We start from the raw sequence: 19,423 nt of genomic DNA, 5'->3' as shown, positions 1-19,423 counted from the left end.
AATCCCCTCACCTTTGCAATAGACATTAAAAAATAACTCTAATTCTCACATCACAACCCTCTTGTGATATCACAGACATTTTCTTAATGTGATGATCTCTGAGGGTCATGGCTTTTAAGCTTTAGAGACCAAAATGACCTTTGAAATCACATAAGGTCTAAATGTTAAACCAAATATCTGAAATCCAAGAAATCACTGTTGCCCTAACAAACAAATTCTTACCCTTAAGGACCTGAGAAACTCTAGAGATAGGTAGCACCTGCAAATTTTATTCAGTGTCGATACAGCATTTTCATTCATCTTAGAAGAGTCTTTGACTTCCCAAAAGGAGGTGTATGTGTGCATGTGTATATGTATGTGCGTGTGTGTACGCACTTACAATCAGACTGTCCTATAAGTGGTCTGGGAAGACAACAGGGCTGGTGGCAAGGCCAGTATATAGTTCTAGTTCTTTCTACTATGCACTATAACCAATTGATAGTGCCCATTTGTACCCAACCTTCTACACAGATACCCTGGTGTCACTATGTGAATAGAGAACAATGTCCATTTTGTACTCTATTAGGTGACTACTCTGACATGTATAGTGCTTTGAGGCTGGTACTGAGAATGATAAACCTGGGCTTTCAGAGAGGAAATGTGTGACTTCTCTCCTTTATAGTGTGATGGGTCAGAACAGGACTGTGGACAAGACCGAAAACTATCCAATGATACTCTGGGGAAATACTGCTAGGAGTGGAGTTTTGTATCTTTATTCTTCTTCAGTGACATTTCAACAGAGGCTTTCTTATCTCTTCCAAAGATTGTCTTATTAGCATATCAACATGCCAAATACATGGAGCAGCAATGGTGTACTTGTGGGTTACAGTTTCTGGAAGCACAAAATAACTATTTTGATTTATAAATGCCTTTATTTCATTTTATGTTGAGCATATAGCATGTAAAATATACGATTAAAAGTTATCAGACCAAACTGATTTCAGCAGTTTGAATTCAAATACAGAATAAGATAGAACACTTTATTACATGAAATTGTATTGTTTCAATAAGGTACTCTGAGCAGTATTTTATTAAGTATGCAAAAGACATTTGCTGTGTAGCACCAAATGTCAGCAAATTTGACTAAAATAATTGGAATGCTAATTTTATTATCACCACCTACTGGTAGTATAAGTCAGAACATTTGCAAATAAAGGAGTAGCATTTTCTATTTCAAACATTTCATTTTAATATCAATATCAGTGGAGCTAATACAATGATTTCCTGAATAATACTTCCAAAGAGTATTGTTTGCATTTAAATTTTGAAGTAATTTCCCATTTTGAATACTTCTTTCAATCTCCTTTGTAAATTGAAAGTGCTATTCAAATTCAAGTTCTATGACGGTGATACAGTTATATAAAAACTTGATAATAGGTTTTTATCTGAACTCTGAGACATTATTCTATTTACTGTAACAGCTGAGTTTGTATCTAATCAACAGATTCTGCCTTCTTGATGGCAGTGTTAGTGAGTTGCCAGTTCTGGCATGAGCAAAATTGGGTTTTTCTTACTAAATGTTCTTAAGTTCTTTAAAAGAATTAGAGGTGTGTGAGAGTGTAGGGTGCCAATATGGAAAACAAAATGACCCATAATCCTGCTGCCCATACTGACCCAGTGATGTTGAGCAGAGATCAACTGTTAACCAAAACATGGGAAGAAACCTAAATACCATGGTGACTTTATTCCAACGGTAACTATTATTACCACTGTGAATTCATTACCTCTATTTGTAGAATGGAAAAATACAAGAGAAGAATCAGCATATTTAATATGAAATGCCTACATTTGCTGAGATAAAACATGAAGTTTAACTTTTTCTGTAACCGCCACTTGCCAGACTTTTTCAAATGCCTCTTTTCTACTGGAGAGTAACTTCTCTTAGAAACCTTTTCATAACTTTTTCTCAATCCTTGCCTCTTCCCCCAATTTAGGAGGTGGTGGGAACGGGAATTCTTTCCCCTTTCCCAAGAACCCTCCTTGCTGAGCTGAGGTACCCTCACGGTAGCCATTGGCATGTAGCCTGGTAGTAGCAATTGGCAGACTTGGCCACAGAGTTTTGCTGTTTTTGTTGCTGGGTTTTGTTATGTATTGACAGCCTTCAGAAGTTAGCAGCAGGGACTATTCACTCCCTCCTCTATAGCCTTACCATCAGGTGTGTTAAAAATAAAAGCATAAGTGGTTGTCTAATTCTCCAAATGTTCAAGCATTTATTAGAAACAATATGTGAATACATAAAACAAATAGTCCTCGCTCCTGTCCTTGTAGCTCAGAGCAAGCCCTTAGCCTTTATCTGTGTATAGAGCCTATTCTGTCTCCTAAACCTCCAAGCCAACATGACTACGCATTCCATCATTTGGAAAGACATTCTCTGCTGTTCCTTACTAACAAGTCCTCTGGTGTGGATTTTGATAAAATTCTTTCAAGTCTGAACACTTCTGAATTCCTGGTGATAGAGTAGTTCACATATGATGTATTTAACTGATTACCCCAGGTGTGGGATTTTGATCGTTCAAGTACTAATTAACCATCCCTGGTGTGTTAACAAAGTTAGATAGCATTCATACAGAGGCACAATATATTGTTTATATTTAACCAGAGTAAATTTCCACACAGATAACAAATAAATGGGAGAGGCTTTTCATTTTATAGATGAGAAAGTTTAATAACAGATTAATAATATATTTAGTGTCAATGAGCTACCTCCTGACATTTAATAGGACTAATGCACCTTTGGAACTGTTCTTTTCTCAGAAGTTCTTTGCCTGTTCATACTAATGTATTTTGTTAAGCATAACTAATATTTAAAATAGTATAATAACTGAAATAGGACTACACTGAATGTGTAGGCTAATCCATGGATCTTGGAGATGCATTCTCAAAATTTCCTATCACAACACCAATCTGAAACAGCAAGGACTTATTTTCTACCTGTCACATTTATTGCCTGAGAGAGAAGCAAAGGAATGGGGCTGTACCATACAATGCTGGGACCATAACAGCTCAGATTGCTGAGGAAGGTTCTCTGCCTTCGTTTTGATTCTTATGAGGGGCATATTGCTTTCCTCTTTATAACTAGCAAAATACTGCTTTTGACTTGGGGCACAAGGGAACAGATAGGGGCTAGTGTTTGTAGCATGGGAGACAGTAGAATCCCATGTGGGTGTCGCCTCATGTCTCAGTTGCCACTGAGGTAATCAATTTGGTAACCTCACTATTGATATGGTGGTACCACCAATTCCATGGTATTCTTCCCCAGAGTGTTTGCTAATATTGACTCCTCAGAGTCCTCCATCTAGTCAAGGTATGGAGCTATCCTCAACCGAAACCAGAACCAAAACTGTCTGAATTGAGCCTGACAACCTAATACAGTACAATGTCCATATGATAGAATACTCTAAGTTATTAAAATCCAAGAATCCTCAATCGAAACAAGCCTCAGAATATGTAATAGTTGGCAGGCAAGGTTGTTTGTGAAGATAAGAACTAGAAGGCTGAGGGACTGCTGAGACAGGGAGATTGACCGATAGCTTTCTGCTGTTTGCATAGATGATGCATTTTGGTAGAACAGGCTGCTGTACAGACATTCCAGGTTGGCCTGATGACAGGTAAACATAAATAAGCAAGGGCATCAGTGAGATGCAGCAGCATTTAATTTTGGGGAAACTGATGGTCATGTGAGTGTCCTCTGTCTTTTCTCCAGGATAACTGCCATCACAGCCAGCAGTTCTTGCTGTGTCTGTGCTTACCGACAAAAACTTGAGTCTTAGGTGTGTCTCCAAGAAGAAGTAGGGAAGTTAAAAGTAGTTTTAGCTGTGCAAATCTCTTCTTCATTATTTGTATTTTGTGTTTCTGTTTGGTTATAAACTGGATAAAACAAATCTAACTAAAGGTTAATCTTTGAGACTTGACTCTCCCAAAGATAGATGGATGATAAAATTTAGTGTGTATGTATTTTTTAAATATCATTTTTAAGCATATGCTGTATGTGCCCTTCTTTGGATTATTTTAGAAATATATTTTTGCTTCTAGGCTAATTCATCTAAATAAGATTGATCCCCACGCTCCAAGTGAAATGCTGTATGGACGAATGGGCTACATTTATGCTCTTCTCTTTGTCAATAAGAACTTTGGCGAGGAGAAGATTCCTCGAAGCCACATTCAGCAGGTACTACATTTTTGTGCCTTTTAAGGAATCACTTTGTTTTGTTTTGTTTCTTTTTTAATTTTAAGTTTGAGTTTGTTTTTAATAGATTCAATGCAAGTTGGAGATATTACTTTAAGAATATTTTAATATCCCTTTTTCCCTCCCTTTCACCCTTTTAGGAATCTTTTTAGGATCCACTTACTATCTGTTTAAACTACTGATCTTGTCATTTTAAGTGGGATACTGGGGTATCTAAACCTCCAAAGGTCAAACATTAGACCCACCATAGTCTTGCACTGAGTGCTGCTGGGAACAATGGAGAGCGTGACTTTGAGCTGGAAGGGCAAGGGGCTAGTGGCTGGTGTTGTGGTGCAGTAGGTTAAGTTACCACATGTGACACGGGCATGTCATATGACTGCTGGTTTGAGTCCCAGCTGCTCCCTTTCTAGTCCAGATTCCTGCTGATGCACCTAGGAAAGCAGTGCAAGATGGCCTGAGTGCTTGGGTCCCTGCCATTTACATGGAAAACCCAGATGAAGTTCTGGGTCCCTGAATTTGGCCTGATCTGACCCTGGCCATTGCAGTCATTTGGGGAGTAAACCAGAAAAATGGAAGAGCTTTTCTCCATTTCTGTCTGTAATTCTGTCTTTAAAAGAAAATGTTTAAAAAAGAAGGAGAATGCCTACCTGTTCATTTCAAAGTTGGGAGGGACTTTCAGAAGATTAGGGCTAGATCTTGTTTCCCAGATGCAGAGCAGTGGTTAAACATCCCTATTCCAAATTAAAAATACTCTAAAGCCTGTTTTTGGTGGTGATATTTCTCAAATTATGGATACTATGCCAACAAAGTGTGCAAACACATTCCAAAATCTGAAAAAACTCCAAAGTTTGAACATTCTAGTCGAAAGTATCTGAGGTAAAGAACATCTGTCTAGCCTTTGTCTCCTCTTGTGCCTGAAGGAGTTTGTGTTTCCTTTGACAAGTGATGCATCCAGGATCCTTCATGTGCTCCTCTCTTCTCTGCTTCTCTGTAGAATTACACTGAGTCCTTCTTTGCCTCTCATGGGAGCTTTTTATTCTAATTATCTGTGATTTTTGGTTGGTTTTCTCCCTGCAGATTTGTGAGACAGTTTTAACCTCTGGAGAAAACCTAGCTAGGAAGAGAAACTTTACAGGAAAGACTCCACTTATGTATGAATGGTACCAGGAATATTATGTGGGGGCTGCCCATGGCCTAGCAGGCATTTATTACTACCTGATGCAGGTAAGCAGTGAGTATGGTGATATTTTACTGTCTGTCATGTATTATCTTAGATGTCTGGCATGTGTTATCTGTAAATTTCTGCTTGCAGGTACATGACCTACACAAGGAAGAGTATTATGTCCCAAGGCATATTTTAAAATTTATAAATATAAAAGGCACTGTGCTTTGAGATATTTAACTTGTAGCCCTTATAAATATCATCTTAATATCCCCTTTCTTACCTTACCTGCCTAATCCTACTTTGCAGACTGTGTTATTTTGACCCATAATTGTAAATGAATGTCTTCTGCTTTTCTCCTTTAGAAAATGAACTGAATTAAGATTATTATTCTACTTTATAAGGCCTAACCCAGTTAAATGAGTTCCAGGAGTAAGAACAAAATCAATAGAAAACAAATGAGTACTGGTTGCCACAATGCTTGCTTGGAGAGCAAAGCTTAGGAGACTTCTTAATTGATTTTGTGTAACTTACCAGAAAAAAAAAAAGAAGCTGAATATGCTCACCCGTGCTGTTCTTTGGTTCTAATGCTACTAGGGGACATCAGCCAAAGTTGCATACATTGAAGATAAAGAGTATTTACTGCAGCAAACGTAATTTGGGAAAGGAGGTCAAAGACTTCTCCTAAGCATGTCATTTTAGGAGATTGATTAAGCTATGAGGAGAAATCAGCATTTATGAGTAAAAATTAAAACTCATGACAAAAGATAGCTGATTTTTAATGGCCCCAGAGGTATCCTGCTTATCTTCCTGAAGTATGGTACGAGTTACAGGAGCATGGTTCATTAATATGGTCAACATGAGTACTTAGACAATCAGATTACCTACTGGTTGAGAGGCTGGCTGTATAATCTAGAGTCAGTGTCTGACCTCCCTCTACCTGTAACTAAGTAGTGATTACAATGCTGAAAACTCAAGGTCATTATTGCAAATGCAAAGTCATACTTTGAGTGTTAGTGGTAATCAGATATCAACTATTATATTTACAATTCCCAAATAGAAGTTTTGTGAATAGTCTTCTGGAAAATTCCTTTAATTTTCTGGCACATTCCCTTAATGTCTCTATTCCAGAAATAAATGTAGAGTCTTTAAAAAGTTTCCAGGAACATCTGTGTCTTCTGAAGTGTAAGGATGAGTTAGAATCACTGGTGTCGGTGGCTGGGTAACCTCACTGACCTATCACTGAAACAGATTATCAGTATTTCATCCCCCTGCTTCCTTTTGTTAGTTGTAAACCTAAGCATCGATTTTTTTCCGTTTGCAGGTTATTATCTCTTTAAAATTATTTCATATTAATCCTGAAATTCCATTCCAGTTAATATCTATTTATCAAATAAAACAAAGCAGTATTTTTCTGGCTGTGTTGAATGATTTATGCAAATCTGGTGAAAGTCCACTTGAACTCTAGCACTTTACACTGAATGTAAATACTCTACACACACACACACACACACACACATTGTATGTCCCCTGCAGGACTTGGTGCATTTCAGAATCTTGTAAGAGCTGCACTGTCCTTGTCATATCATTCCTACTACATCCTGCCTGTGCTTCATTCCCCTCACTTTCTCTCACTTTCCACCCCTTATTCCAATACAGTCCATCCCCTGCCTATCAAAACAACACACTGTTGTTTAAAGAATGAGAAGTACATTGGGATTACAGCAAGGAAAAAAGAGATACTAAAAATTTGTATTAAAAAGGGTGGCTCGGGCCCGGCGGCATGGCCTAGCGGCTAAAGTCCTCACCTTGAAAGCCCCGGGATCCCATATGGGCGCCGGTTCTAATCCCGGCAGCTCCACTCCCCATCCAGCTCCCTGCTTGTGGCCTGGGAAAGCAGTTGAGGACGGCCCAATGCTTTGGGACCCTGCACCCGCGTGGGAGACCTGGAAGAGGTTCCTGGTTCCCGGCATCGGATCGGCGCGCATCGGCCCGTTGCGGCTCACTTGGGGAGTGAATCACTGGACGGAAGATCTTCCTCTCTGTCTCTCCTCCTCTCTGTATATCTGGCTGTAATAAAATGAATAAATCTTTAAAAAAAAAAAGGTGGCTCATAAGTAAACAAAAATAATCCCACATATAGACCAATCCTAAACCCTCTACAGACTTTATCTAGTGGCCAGTGTTTTGATTCAGCATATTAAGCCTCCATCTGCAATGTCAGCATCCCATCTGAGTGACAGTTCTCGTCTCTGCCACTCCACTTCAGATCCAGTGCCTTACAGTGCAACTGTGAAAGCAAAAGGTGGCCCAAGTACGTGGTTCCCTGTCACTAACATGGGAGACTTGGAGGGAGGCGCAGGCTCCTATTTTTGCCTTGGTTATGTGTATCTCTGTGTCTATGTGTGTGTATTTCTCTCTCTAAAATAAATGTTCAAAAACAAAACTTGAAAACAAAAAGACTTCATTCAGCATCATGCTGCAGTTTGCTGTCTCTTTTCTTGTAAGTGTCCTTTCAGAAGTGTTTATCACTTCTCTAAATATAATCATGAAAGTTTATTTGCTTTGTCTGATGCATCTCATTGCCTGTGGTAAGTATTGAGAACTTAGGAAATTCTTCTAACACTGACATTCTCAACCACTACTGAAAATCATTAATATTCATGTGAATAACGACAAAAACTGAGAAATAATATATATAGAAAGCCACAAGAGTTATTTGATAGTACAGTTTTAGTTGGATGAATTATGTAAGTTCACAAAATAACACAAGATTAAAATAAAAGATATCTGGTAGGTTTTTAAATTGGATAAAATCCAAGACATTGCAATGACCTCCCAGTTCCTCTTTGGCATGCTTCTTCTCTGTTTTACAACTTACACTGAGCTCTTGGAAAGTGTCTATGTGCTTTAGCACAACTAATAATTCCATCTGTTTTGTAGCCCAGCCTTCAAGTAAGCCAAGGGAAGTTGCACAATTTGGTCAAACCCAGTGTGGACTACGTCTGCCAACTGAAATTCCCTTCTGGTAATTACCCTCCCTGTGTGGGTGATAGTCGAGATCTGCTTGTCCACTGGTGCCATGGTGCCCCTGGGGTGATCTACATGCTCATCCAGGCCTATAAGGTAGGTGTATATTTTCTCATTTTAGTAGTAAGGGAAAGTAACAAAGCATCTTACAAGTTCAAGTTGGTTTTATCATAATCCTTAGGAGCAATGCCTACATCACTTATTGGACCTAAGATTCCTTAACCAGCCGGATTGCAATCATTCTCTGATCTGTACCATAACAGACATTATTTTATTAAATAGGTGACAGTTTTAGTGGTAGGTAGCCAACATTATAGCATCAATATTACACACAAATTAAGTATCGCACAAGCTCAATTAGAAATAGAAAGAATTGTCATGCATTGTAAACAATGTAAAACAATGTCTTTGGGGACCAGTTCTGTAGTGTAATGGGTTAAGCCACCACATGTGATACCAGCATCTCATATGGGCACCAATTCAAGTCCCTGTTGCTTCACTTCCAGTCCAGCTTCCTGCTGATGCACCTGGGAAAGCAACAAAAGATGGCCCGAGTCCTTGAGCCCCAGCAGTGACATGGCAAACCCTGATGAAGCTCTTGGCTTTGACCTGGCCAGCTTGGTCATTCTGGCCATTTTAGGGAGTTGACCAGCAAAAGGACTTTCTCTCTGCAACTTCACCTTTCAAATAAGTAAAAAGTAAAATAGTACCTATAAACAGGAAAAAAAAAGTTTGGCAGTTCCTAAAAGTAAATATATAATTACATATCATCCTGCATTCCTACTCTTAAATATATACCAAAAGAACTAAAAACAAACTATTTCAACAAATACTTTGACATCAATGTTCTTAATAGCATTATTCAACATAGCCAAAAAGTAGATAATTCAGTGCCCATTAGTAGATATAGTTTTAAAGAAAATGGTATATAAACATGCAAAGGAATATTATTCAGCCATTAAAAACTGAATGAAATCCTGATACATACTACAACATAGGTGAACCTTGAAATAGCCTAAGTGAAATAAGCCAGGCATGAAAGGACAAATATTTGTATGATTGTACACAGAAGATATGATGATCAGTATGCAGTATCCAGAACAAATCCAGTATCCAGGCAAATTCATAGAGACAAAGTAGAATAAAGGTGAACAGAGTAGAAAGTGCAGATTTTCTGCTTGGAATGCTGAGAACATTTTGGAACCTTAAGTAGCAATGATGGTTATTCAACATTGTTGATGTAGTAAATGCCAATTAATTGTATAAAGACATCACTCTTAAAAATCATGCTACTTCAGAATAGCAATCAGAAAAGGAAATTATTTTTTTAAGATTTATTTATTTTTATTGGAAAGGCAGATTTACAGAAAGAAGGAAAAACAAAGATCTTCCATATGCTGGTTCACTGTCCAAATGACTGCAAAGGCTGTGGCTGAGCTGATCCCAAACCAGGAGATTCTTCCAGGTGTCCTGTGTGGGTGCAGGGGCCCAAGGACTTAAACCTTTTACATTGCTTTCCCAGATTATAAGCCAGGAGCTGGAGTGGAAGTGAGCAGCCAGGACTCAAACCAACGCCCATGAGATGCCAGCACTGCAGGTGGAGGCTTTAGCTTACCCTGCTACTGCATTGGCCCCGGGAACAGTTTTTGCTTGAGGAAGAAAATAGGGGTAGAATTATACCAAAATATTGGTGCCAAATCAACAAATAACCACTGTACAGATTAAAAACAGGCACTAAAATCTCATATAAATTTTGTATATGTCAGAAAATTGGGTGTAAGAAAACCTTAAAACTGGCTTCCATTTTTAAGCTGCAAAAAGATCTCAAAAATATTTACTCAGGGTAATTTCCAAATCTTTGTTCAAGATATGGAAGGCAACAAATTATACAGATCTACCTATATTTCTCTTAGAAAGTTCGGTGTCTTTAAATCAACTTTTGTGTTAATAAGTGACAGTTTCTTCTCCAGTGTGTAAAGAAACGTCTTACTAGTGAAGGCCATTTAGTTACTGAAGAGGATAGCACATGTTCCTTGAAAAGTGAGTAGCAGAAACAATAATTTGCAAGTTCAGTACTGTGTCCCTAGTAATTCACATATACGAAGCCTGTGCAGGTAAATTTAGTACTGAGGAGATCAGGCTCAGCTGTTTACAAAGGAGGCAGGAAAGCTAGTCAGTTGGAATTTCTCATCTCTTTTTCTCTTGGGACAAATGCTAATAGAACTTTCTTTTATATCCCACATAATAAAACTCGAGTTCCTTGAGCCTGCAGGTATTCAAAGAGGAGCAGTACCTTATTGATGCCTATCAGTGCACGGATGTGATCTGGCAGTACGGGCTGTTGAAGAAAGGATACGGGCTGTGCCACGGTGCCGCAGGCAACGCCTATGCCTTCCTGACACTGTACAACCTCACACAGGACATGAAGTGCCTGTACAGGGCTTGCAAGGTAGGAGTCAGAGCCACAGGCAGGAATGCAGCTCTTCCAGGAGGCTGTGGAAACCTAATCCATTGGATTGAATTGGCTGCTGCTGCTTCTTTTTTTAATGATTCAGTTCTGCAGGTTCTGGGATTTCCCATCCCCTTCCCCAAACCCTTTCCCCACTTACTGATTTCCCCTCTAGCATCACAATGGGTGGTCCTTAATGAAGAGTTATATGTTCATCATTCCGCTATTAAAATGTTTTCCTACAGACATGGACAAAGTCAGAGAGTCCAGCCTCCTACTGTCAGGATATATTCAACAGTTTGTCCACCTTTGGTCTGGATGCAGAGATGCATGCTGCACTTTGCTCACTCTGGACATGTCAGTCTCTGATGCACTTCTGTTATATATCCCCTTAAATACAGAGCCAGAAAACACAGTCCACAACAGGGAGAATAACAGAAAACTTACATCAGCATGAGACTAAACAGCAGACTACAGGATGACCAATGTGTCGCTAAAGTGATGAAAAAGAAAATCAAAAACCTTCTTGTAGAAAATGATGCTACTACATGACCCATGTGACACTGAGCAAATGACAATAAAAACAAGAATGGTAATAGAAACAAGAATAGCAGTGTGTTGGCTTATTTTTAAGCCCAGTCTACAGGTAACAAGATAAGTTCCTGAAGGAACATCTTTCGGAAGCTGCTCAATTAATTAACTCTCTTTGAGAGGAACATACTTTGTCCTTACTAAGAGGCATTTATGGATAAAATAAGAAAGTCAAGGGTGATTTTTGCTTCTTTGATCTTTGTTAACCTTGGTGTTATGTGGCTTGTAAAAGCTCATTAAATGCCTTCGTGGTGCAGTACCATTTGTTTCTTTTCAGCAGTCCCTTTTCTCAGATGCAGCAGTTTGACTTCTCACAGTAATCCTTGGGGACAGTAGCAGGTTTTAGGGTTGCTGGCTGAAGTAACCACAGTCGTTTAACTCAACCCCAATTTCAGTTTGCAGAATGGTGCTTAGACTATGGCGAACATGGATGCAGAACACCGGACACTCCTTTCTCCCTCTTCGAAGGTATCCCCCACATGTTCCTCACTTGCTTTAGAATATCAGCATCTCATTCTCTTCTTGGTAATCAATATAGCTGAATTTAAGATATATCAATTAATTTTATAGTCTTCTTTAACAAGTATTACTTTTTTACTTCCTAATGTTACTTCCTAATGTTAAATACTAGTTAACGCTTGTACTACTCCAGACCCCGTAACAGTATTAACTACATGGACTCCCATCTGTGGAGTGAGACACTATCATAAGTCACTGTCATAAACCATTTTGGCAACAACATACAGGTATTATTATCCTCGTGTCACAGATGATAGGGTCAGCCCAGGTGGTCCATGGTGCCTTGGTAAAGAACCTCATGGATGATAAATGACAGGGCTGTGGCTTGGATTTGTCTCATTCCTCTATCCTGTCTTCTGCCTGCATAGAAAACAAGCAAACAAACAAAACCAACCAAAGTAAATTAAAGCCTGAGCAGCTCATTTGGGATCCTCTGTTTCAATTCTGTGATGCGTAATAGTAAATTTAGATTTCCACACCCTATAGATTGTTATCACTAATGTCACAATACACTTGATAATGAAAACTGGAATCATTTGATATAATCACTTTTACCTCTTTCTCTTTCTCCAGGAATGGCTGGAACAATTTATTTCCTGGCTGATCTGTTGGTCCCCACGAAAGCCAAATTCCCTGCATTTGAACTTTGAAAGGAAAGCATGCCTCCTGCAACTTAAGCATGATCGTCTAGGCTGTGCATTCAAACCTGGCTGTATGCTTTTGTGCTTCTCAAGCAAACACAAAATCAAAAGTGTTCTTGGTTGGTATTTTCTTTCAAAACTTATCTTTAGTTCAGTTTCTTATTTTGGTATTTGTATTTATTTAAAAGTATCTGTGAGGAAATCCTTTAACTTCTGTTTCCTGCTCAAGAAGGGATGCGCTGTATTTGGAGGTCATACACATTTATTTCATGGCTTGGAGAAAATTAAGTTTATAATTGTAACCATCTGTTACAGTTCCAAAAATGTTCTTGAAAGAAACTGTTGATAAACTAAGATAAATGTAGGACCATTGTGGAATAGTGCCGTCTGCCTCTCCTCTTTAACATCTCTCCTTAACAAGGAGGCCAGACACCTGCTGTGACTCAGTTTCTATAAGTGGTTGGTTATGAAAGGGGACAAAACTTTAACTTCTAGAAGAACAGTATTCAAGTTACACAAACTCTACTAAGGACCTAAATACTGTTTTTGAAATGTCTGCTGCTTACATAGATTAAAGGTAAACATAACTTTCAAGTTTTGCTTTTTCTTTTTTTTGTCTGTGAGGCTCTGTAAGGCAACATTTTTATGAAAAACTTTTAAAATGTGATATTGTGAAAATTCTCATTTGAAAGTTAGTTCAAGATAAGCTAACAATAACAGTTTATTGCTTTCTCTGAAATAACCTAGTATTTTGGAACTGTTTACATATATCTGTCTGTACTTTAGTATTGAGATCAGTAAGTAAATTGTGTGTGACATAGGATTCCAGTCCACCTATTCTAAATTTCCCCTGGTATTTGATTTTACATTGAAATATGACTGTCCTTTAGTCCTAGATATTTTGGAAAAGCCATAAAACATTTGGCCTCCTATCAATTTATCAAAAAAATAGCCTTTTTGCTAAAATTTTATAGAATTTTATTTTTAAATGGAGGCAGAAAAGGGAATTGTATATAGTCAATCAGTAACTTGAATACAAACACTAAACTTCTGGTAAAAATGCTGTTCATCTTTGACTCAGGCTAAACAACACAATTTCTGAGACCAAAGAATTAGACTGGATTTGGCAGATGAAGACTCTGGTGCTTCAAATTCTGCCTGAAAGTTTAGACTCAGCAGCTCTATTCCTCCTTCTTCCGTTGCTGCCAATCCCAAGGTCCATTTTTTCTCTTTTTTGATTGATTTTGGAATATTTTACAGCTCTAAAAAATAGGATATAAGAAATTTTAATATACCTATTTCAAGGATCTCTTAGTGACAAAACCATGCAAGTTTTAGAATATTGTGGAACCATACACCAAATCCACATTGAGTATATGCTGGTTCCTTTGTTACTTTCCATTTAGTAACAAAATAGCTAGTATTACTGAAAATTATCTGACCTGTTAGAGGCTACTGCCAGTAGGATCTAAAAAGCAGCCCACTGCTCAGTTCCTGGGATTAGCATATTCCCTCTGTGACCTGTGTAAATCAGAGAGTTGAGCCTCTCTGATTTCTGAAGTGCTGTGGAAAGCTGAGTGCAAGCTTTGGATCAACACTGTCAGCGTTTACAGTAATAGGTAAAAATAGAGCGCAGAAAACTGACTGCCTTTGGCTGTGCATCGAACTTGAAAGAATAAAGCTCATTTGGTGTAATTGTCTTCCCATACTGTGCCTGTACTTTTAGCTACCACCATTACTAAGGGGGAAAAGAAAAAAAATAACACATTCCATGATACAGAGATTTGATTACAGTGGTTGAAGTATCCAGATTAGTTTAACCCAAGGAAAATGTCAAAGCAGGAAAAAGAAAATTTCAAATACAATTCTTAGAAATCATTATCAGTACAAACACAACTCAGATTTCTTTCCTCTTTTTCCATTTTTTAAGACTTTTTAAACTATCAAGATTTTGTATTCATGCAATTGTCTGTGTTTTTCATGCTTAACGGCTAAGACAGCTTTGATAGGATTTAAAACTCAAGCAGATCCTACGAAGACCAGTACCTTAACATTGTGAAATGACTGAAGAAAACTTCACACTGGCTTTATTAATTTTGAAAGGCACATTTTTCCTCATTTTTTTCTTCATAGAAGAAAACTTTGCAAAAGCCCAATACCATCTCTTATCTCCATGCAGACTAGGTAATGCAGCCTTCAAAGCTTGTCCAGCAATGTTCATTTATCCTGTGTTATGTTTCTGTTCACACAGTAATGGGAAATTGCAGTAGTTAACTTTTGATCACATTAACAGCTGTTAACATCCTCAGGGCCACCTCCATGGATCCTGTTGGGCTTTAGTCTCTCTGAGTTGTCAGTCTTTAATCCTTAGAGCCATTTACTCCCTTTTCATCTTTGATGTCAGTCATTTGGCATCAAAGCCTTCATGGCAGGCAGGGTTTTAAGTAAAAGTAGATGTAAAGCCAATTTCTCTCCATATTACCACTCCCCTAAATGACTGAACTAAAAGAACGTTCTCTGCTTCTGCATGCTTGGGTTAACTTGGGTCTAATCTTGTGATACCCTGCCTTCTGCCAGCTGGTTTTGAAATACAAAGATTGCACATTCGTTGAAATACTCCTGTACTGAAGAGCGCTCATCTGCAGTTCTGAATTAGGCAATCTGAATTCTGATTCCGTTTCTGCTTCCCCCAAGCAGATCAGAACACCCTAGTCCTGCAGATCACAACACCCCAGTCCTGTATTTTTTGTGCTGTTGAGCTGTAGAACTATTTTCTATTTATAGATGGGATATTCAGGGAAACCACCCCAATGTTACATTGTCATTTACTGGAAGGGCTGGAATCCCAGGTGTTTCTATGTTCTTGTAAAGGAGCTGCACTGATTCTCAATAAAATTTTATTAGGACTATATATTATCGTGGTTTTTTTTTTTTTTTTTGCTTCCATTTAAACTTGAGAATACCTTCATTCAATGACAGATGATGGCTTTTGTTTTAAATTTGTGTGTACTCTATTCATTGCTGGGTTTAAATAAGATTTGCACTACTACATAGAATATTTCTACTACATAGAATTTTATATGAGAAGAATATTCTTAAATCTGATCATTACAGAATTAGGAAGAATCTAAGCTTCAAGCAGAGTAGCAGATTAACCATATCTCATACATATGAGAATCTATCCTGCCCTGATTAGCTAAAGGCCTAATTCTAGAAATTGATTTCCCAACTGACCATTTCTGAAATGTACATCAAATGGAAGAGGGGATTAAATGAGATATAATTATAAAATGTGAATGCAGAGATTGAAAAGGAATTCTGCTGAATCACCTGGGATGACTTTGTCCCGTTACTTTTCATGACACAGCTAGTTAGTGTCACTTAGCACAGCAGAGGTTTGCCTAACTAAAGTACTTTTTTTCATCTTCAAATTACACTTTGATCTCTGATACCAATGATTAAAATGTCCTTCATCCTTCTAATCTATTGATTGAATAACTTACAACACCAAGTGTAAATGCAGTTATTTTTATTTCTCCTTTGAATGAAATATGTATGATAACATCAAGTCTCAGTAGATGCATGAATGAGACATGGAGAGTACAGAGCCTTGCTGAGGTCACACAGAGACTACAGGATTATGCTTGGAGCATTCTCACTTCCCCTCCACAAGATAACATTTTAATCGACAAAGCCAGCTAGCACTGTTCTTTAGTTTACCACTCCCCTGCACATCCTGCTACTAAAGGAAAATAATGACAAGCACATTAAATTGCACAATTGTAATCTCATGAACAAATAAAAGGTAAAGAAGCAATTTGTCTCTTGTGATTTTCTCATGGTAGTTTATTTTTTCCTAATCTCACATTAGGAAAACTTTTTGCCACTTTATCATAATGTCTGAGTAGAAGAGAATAGTAATCTTTCTGTGATTTATTTTTTTCAAAATATTCTCCATTTATATTCAGTTAAAAGTCTTGTGTGTTCTCTATTCTTACTAGTATTCTAACACAGAAACATATTTTACAGTCCCCTGAAAAGTTGCTTCCTCTTTTTGTTGCCCATTCAAATTCATTCTTTCTTTCTGAAGCTATAGGTCGGACAAAGCAAGAGAATATTGGCTTCATTTATTTGCGTTTTTTTGACAGTGGAGACCAATATTGACTTCTTTGGTTGCATTGTGTCAATTGTCCAAACACTATTTCCCAGAGGCCCTATGCTGGTGCACCCTTGAGAGCTTAGCAATAATTTGACGAGTTATGGGAGAAAGCAACAAAACGGGAAGTTAAAAGATAAAACAATGAGGATACAGAAATGGATTTTAGCAGGAATGCTGTTTAGAGTTAACCACTTTCATGTTTCTCCTTTGTGCTAACTATTCATCTACATGCAATTACAATCTTGGTGACATTAAATCTACAGTTGATGTTCTGTCAGTCTCCGGATAAGGTTAGAGAAATCACTGTGAGCACATCATTATGCAAAGAAAGGCAGGACTCTTGATAAATCAGTTTTTTGGTAGTGTCACAATTGCCTAATTCCTTTTCTCTAATGGAGTTAGGGATATTAAGACGTGTGTAACTTGAGACGTGGCTCATGGTGAAAGCAGATGGCTTAAACTGAGTTTGCTCAGGATTTAACACTCAAAAATTAACTTGCACCCTCTTGCTGGTATTATCTAACTGAGTGTGCAACACTCAACTTCTTGCTAGGACATGCTATTCTAATCTCCCAAAGTACCTGAAGATGCCTTCATGCAAGGTGCCTGGGTGGGGGTTCTATGTACGTAAAGTGGGCAAACCTGCTCTGATGACACAGCGTGATGAAGAAGTAAGGGGACTGGACAAGCAACCACAAGAAAACATACTCTAATGCTTCTGTTAACCCCTCTGAGCAATCCTTCCCATGTTCCATAAGTTTCAGATGTATCTAGGTCTCTTTACACAGAGAAGACTGAAAAGTCCTTTCATTTGAACCATTTTGGTGATGGACAGATGGAAGAAAATTTGAAGACAAAACATCACTCCCCCCAAACTGCTTCCCTCCAAAAATTTTCACTGTCAGTATTATTAATATTTATACTAAATGCATTGCTTTCAGGAATATTCTGTTAAGATGCAAATGTGTACTTCAGAATACATAGTTCATTGATTCTGCCATTTTGCATGACATTATGGCAACTAGCTTGAAGAACTTCAAACAGTATTCACTGTGCTGCTTTAATAATGCTGATTACAGCACTGAGCTAGGATTAGGAAGGTGTTATCTGTTCACAAAAAAAACTGTTAAGTTGTGGAGATACATATAAGCAGTCATTTCAATGTAGTAGGGAAACACCCCAGGACTGAGATGGTGAATGATGAGCAAAGGGGAAAGTGTTTGGCTGTCAAAGAAATTTGTTAAAGAAACCTTGAGGTTGGGGTGTCTCAATTATCAGTGTGGAAACAGATCACCTGAGGTTCTTGTTGAAGTGAATGTAGAATGCAGGATGGATGAAGCCTAAGAGTCCACATTTCTTTCTTTTTTTTTTTTAAGATTTATTTCTATTGGAAAGGCAGATTTATAGAGAGAAGAGGAGAAGGTCCATTGGTTCACTTTGCTTTACAACCCAAGTCGCCGTAGAACCAGAGCTGAGTTGATCCGAAGCCAGGACCCTCTTCCAGGTCTCCCACATGGATGCATGGTCACAAGGCTTGGCCATCTGCTGCTGCTTTCCTGGGCCACAAACAGGGAGTTGGATGGGAAGTGAAGCAGCTGGGACACGAACCAGTGTCCATATGAGATCCTGGCTGTTGTAAGTTGAGGACTTTAGCTACTGAGCCATCTCACTGGGTCCAACAGCCCACATATCTAACCAATTACTGATAATGTCTAGGCTGGCCTAAGAGCTTACATTGAATACCAGGAGGCTAGATAATCTATCATGACTAAGCAAAAAAAAAAAAAAAAGTAAGGTTAAAAATTGATGAGTTGGAAGAATCTGCGAAGTCAAAGGCACATGTCGTATCAGCAAGAACATGAAAGACCTGAATTGATTGGAATCTGGTTTGTGAAGAGACGCACATCAGTACAATGTCAAGGCAAAGAATCTGGTCTTGAGGTGGTCAATCTTCTAAAGTGGCAAATGTAGAAAGTCAAAGAAAAGAACTGGAAAAGAGATTTCTTTTGTGAATTGAACAACTGCCAAGAAGTTAGAAATTGTTTTCAATCCAGAGAATCGTGAGATCTGAGAATCAGTGCGAATCATAGGGAAGATATTCCACCTAAAGAATTACATTGAAACAACTCTGATTGTCGAGGCTAATTTGGGACAAAGTTTCCTCTATCCCCATTTAGAAGTTGTAAGAAGGGTCTGATGCTATAGGACAGCACATTAGGCCATGGCTTGCAATACTAACACGCGCTCTCCTGGATGCTCTGCTTCTGAGCCAGCTCTCAATGCACCTGGGCAAGCAACAGGTGATGGCAACATCTGTGTGGGGAGATCAGGATGGAGTTTGCTGGCTTCTAGCTTCAACCTAGCCCAACTCTTGCTGATGCAGCCATTTGCGGAATGAACCAGAAGACAGAAGCTTCTCTTTCTCTCCCTCTTTCCCTCTGTTTGTTACTCTGCATTTCATGTTAAGTATTAAAAAAAAAAAAAAAACCCAGACTTACAAGGGACCAAGATTGATAACCTTTAAAAGACATTTTGATGGAGGCCTGGCATAGAAGCCTAATGGCTAAAGTCCTCACCTTGCAACAGCCAGTATCTCACATGGGTAACAGGTTATGTCCCAACTGCTCTGCTTCCCATCCAGCTTCCT

The 19,423-nt window shown here is 38.4% G+C and overlaps 1 protein-coding gene across 5 annotated transcripts in view; it reads left to right on the top strand.

Moving 5' to 3' along the window:
• Positions 1-12,996, top strand: part of LANCL1 (LanC like glutathione S-transferase 1) — a 32,559-nt gene extending 19,563 nt beyond the window's left edge. For 4 of the 5 annotated variants that reach the window (XM_058664949.1, XM_058664951.1, XM_058664953.1 and 1 more), the window contains exons 5-9: positions 4,072-4,207; positions 5,303-5,449; positions 8,331-8,513; positions 10,690-10,866; positions 12,550-12,996. In XM_058664949.1, the coding sequence (XP_058520932.1) occupies positions 4,072-4,207; positions 5,303-5,449; positions 8,331-8,513; positions 10,690-10,866; positions 12,550-12,963 (1,057 nt within the window). In that variant the 3' untranslated portion in view covers positions 12,964-12,996. Of the gene's footprint in view, positions 1-4,071; positions 4,208-5,302; positions 5,450-8,330; positions 8,514-10,689; positions 10,867-11,852; positions 11,926-12,549 lie in introns of all 5 variants that reach the window. The other variant, XM_012926275.2, reaches the window with a different exon arrangement.
• Positions 12,997-19,423: the final 6,427 nt, after the last annotated feature.

Source organism: Ochotona princeps, chromosome 5, assembly GCF_030435755.1.
Source record: "Ochotona princeps isolate mOchPri1 chromosome 5, mOchPri1.hap1, whole genome shotgun sequence".
NCBI lineage: Eukaryota > Metazoa > Chordata > Mammalia > Lagomorpha > Ochotonidae > Ochotona > Ochotona princeps.
The sequence above is the reverse complement of the archived record's forward strand: the minus strand, read 5'-3'. Positions and strand labels throughout refer to the sequence as shown.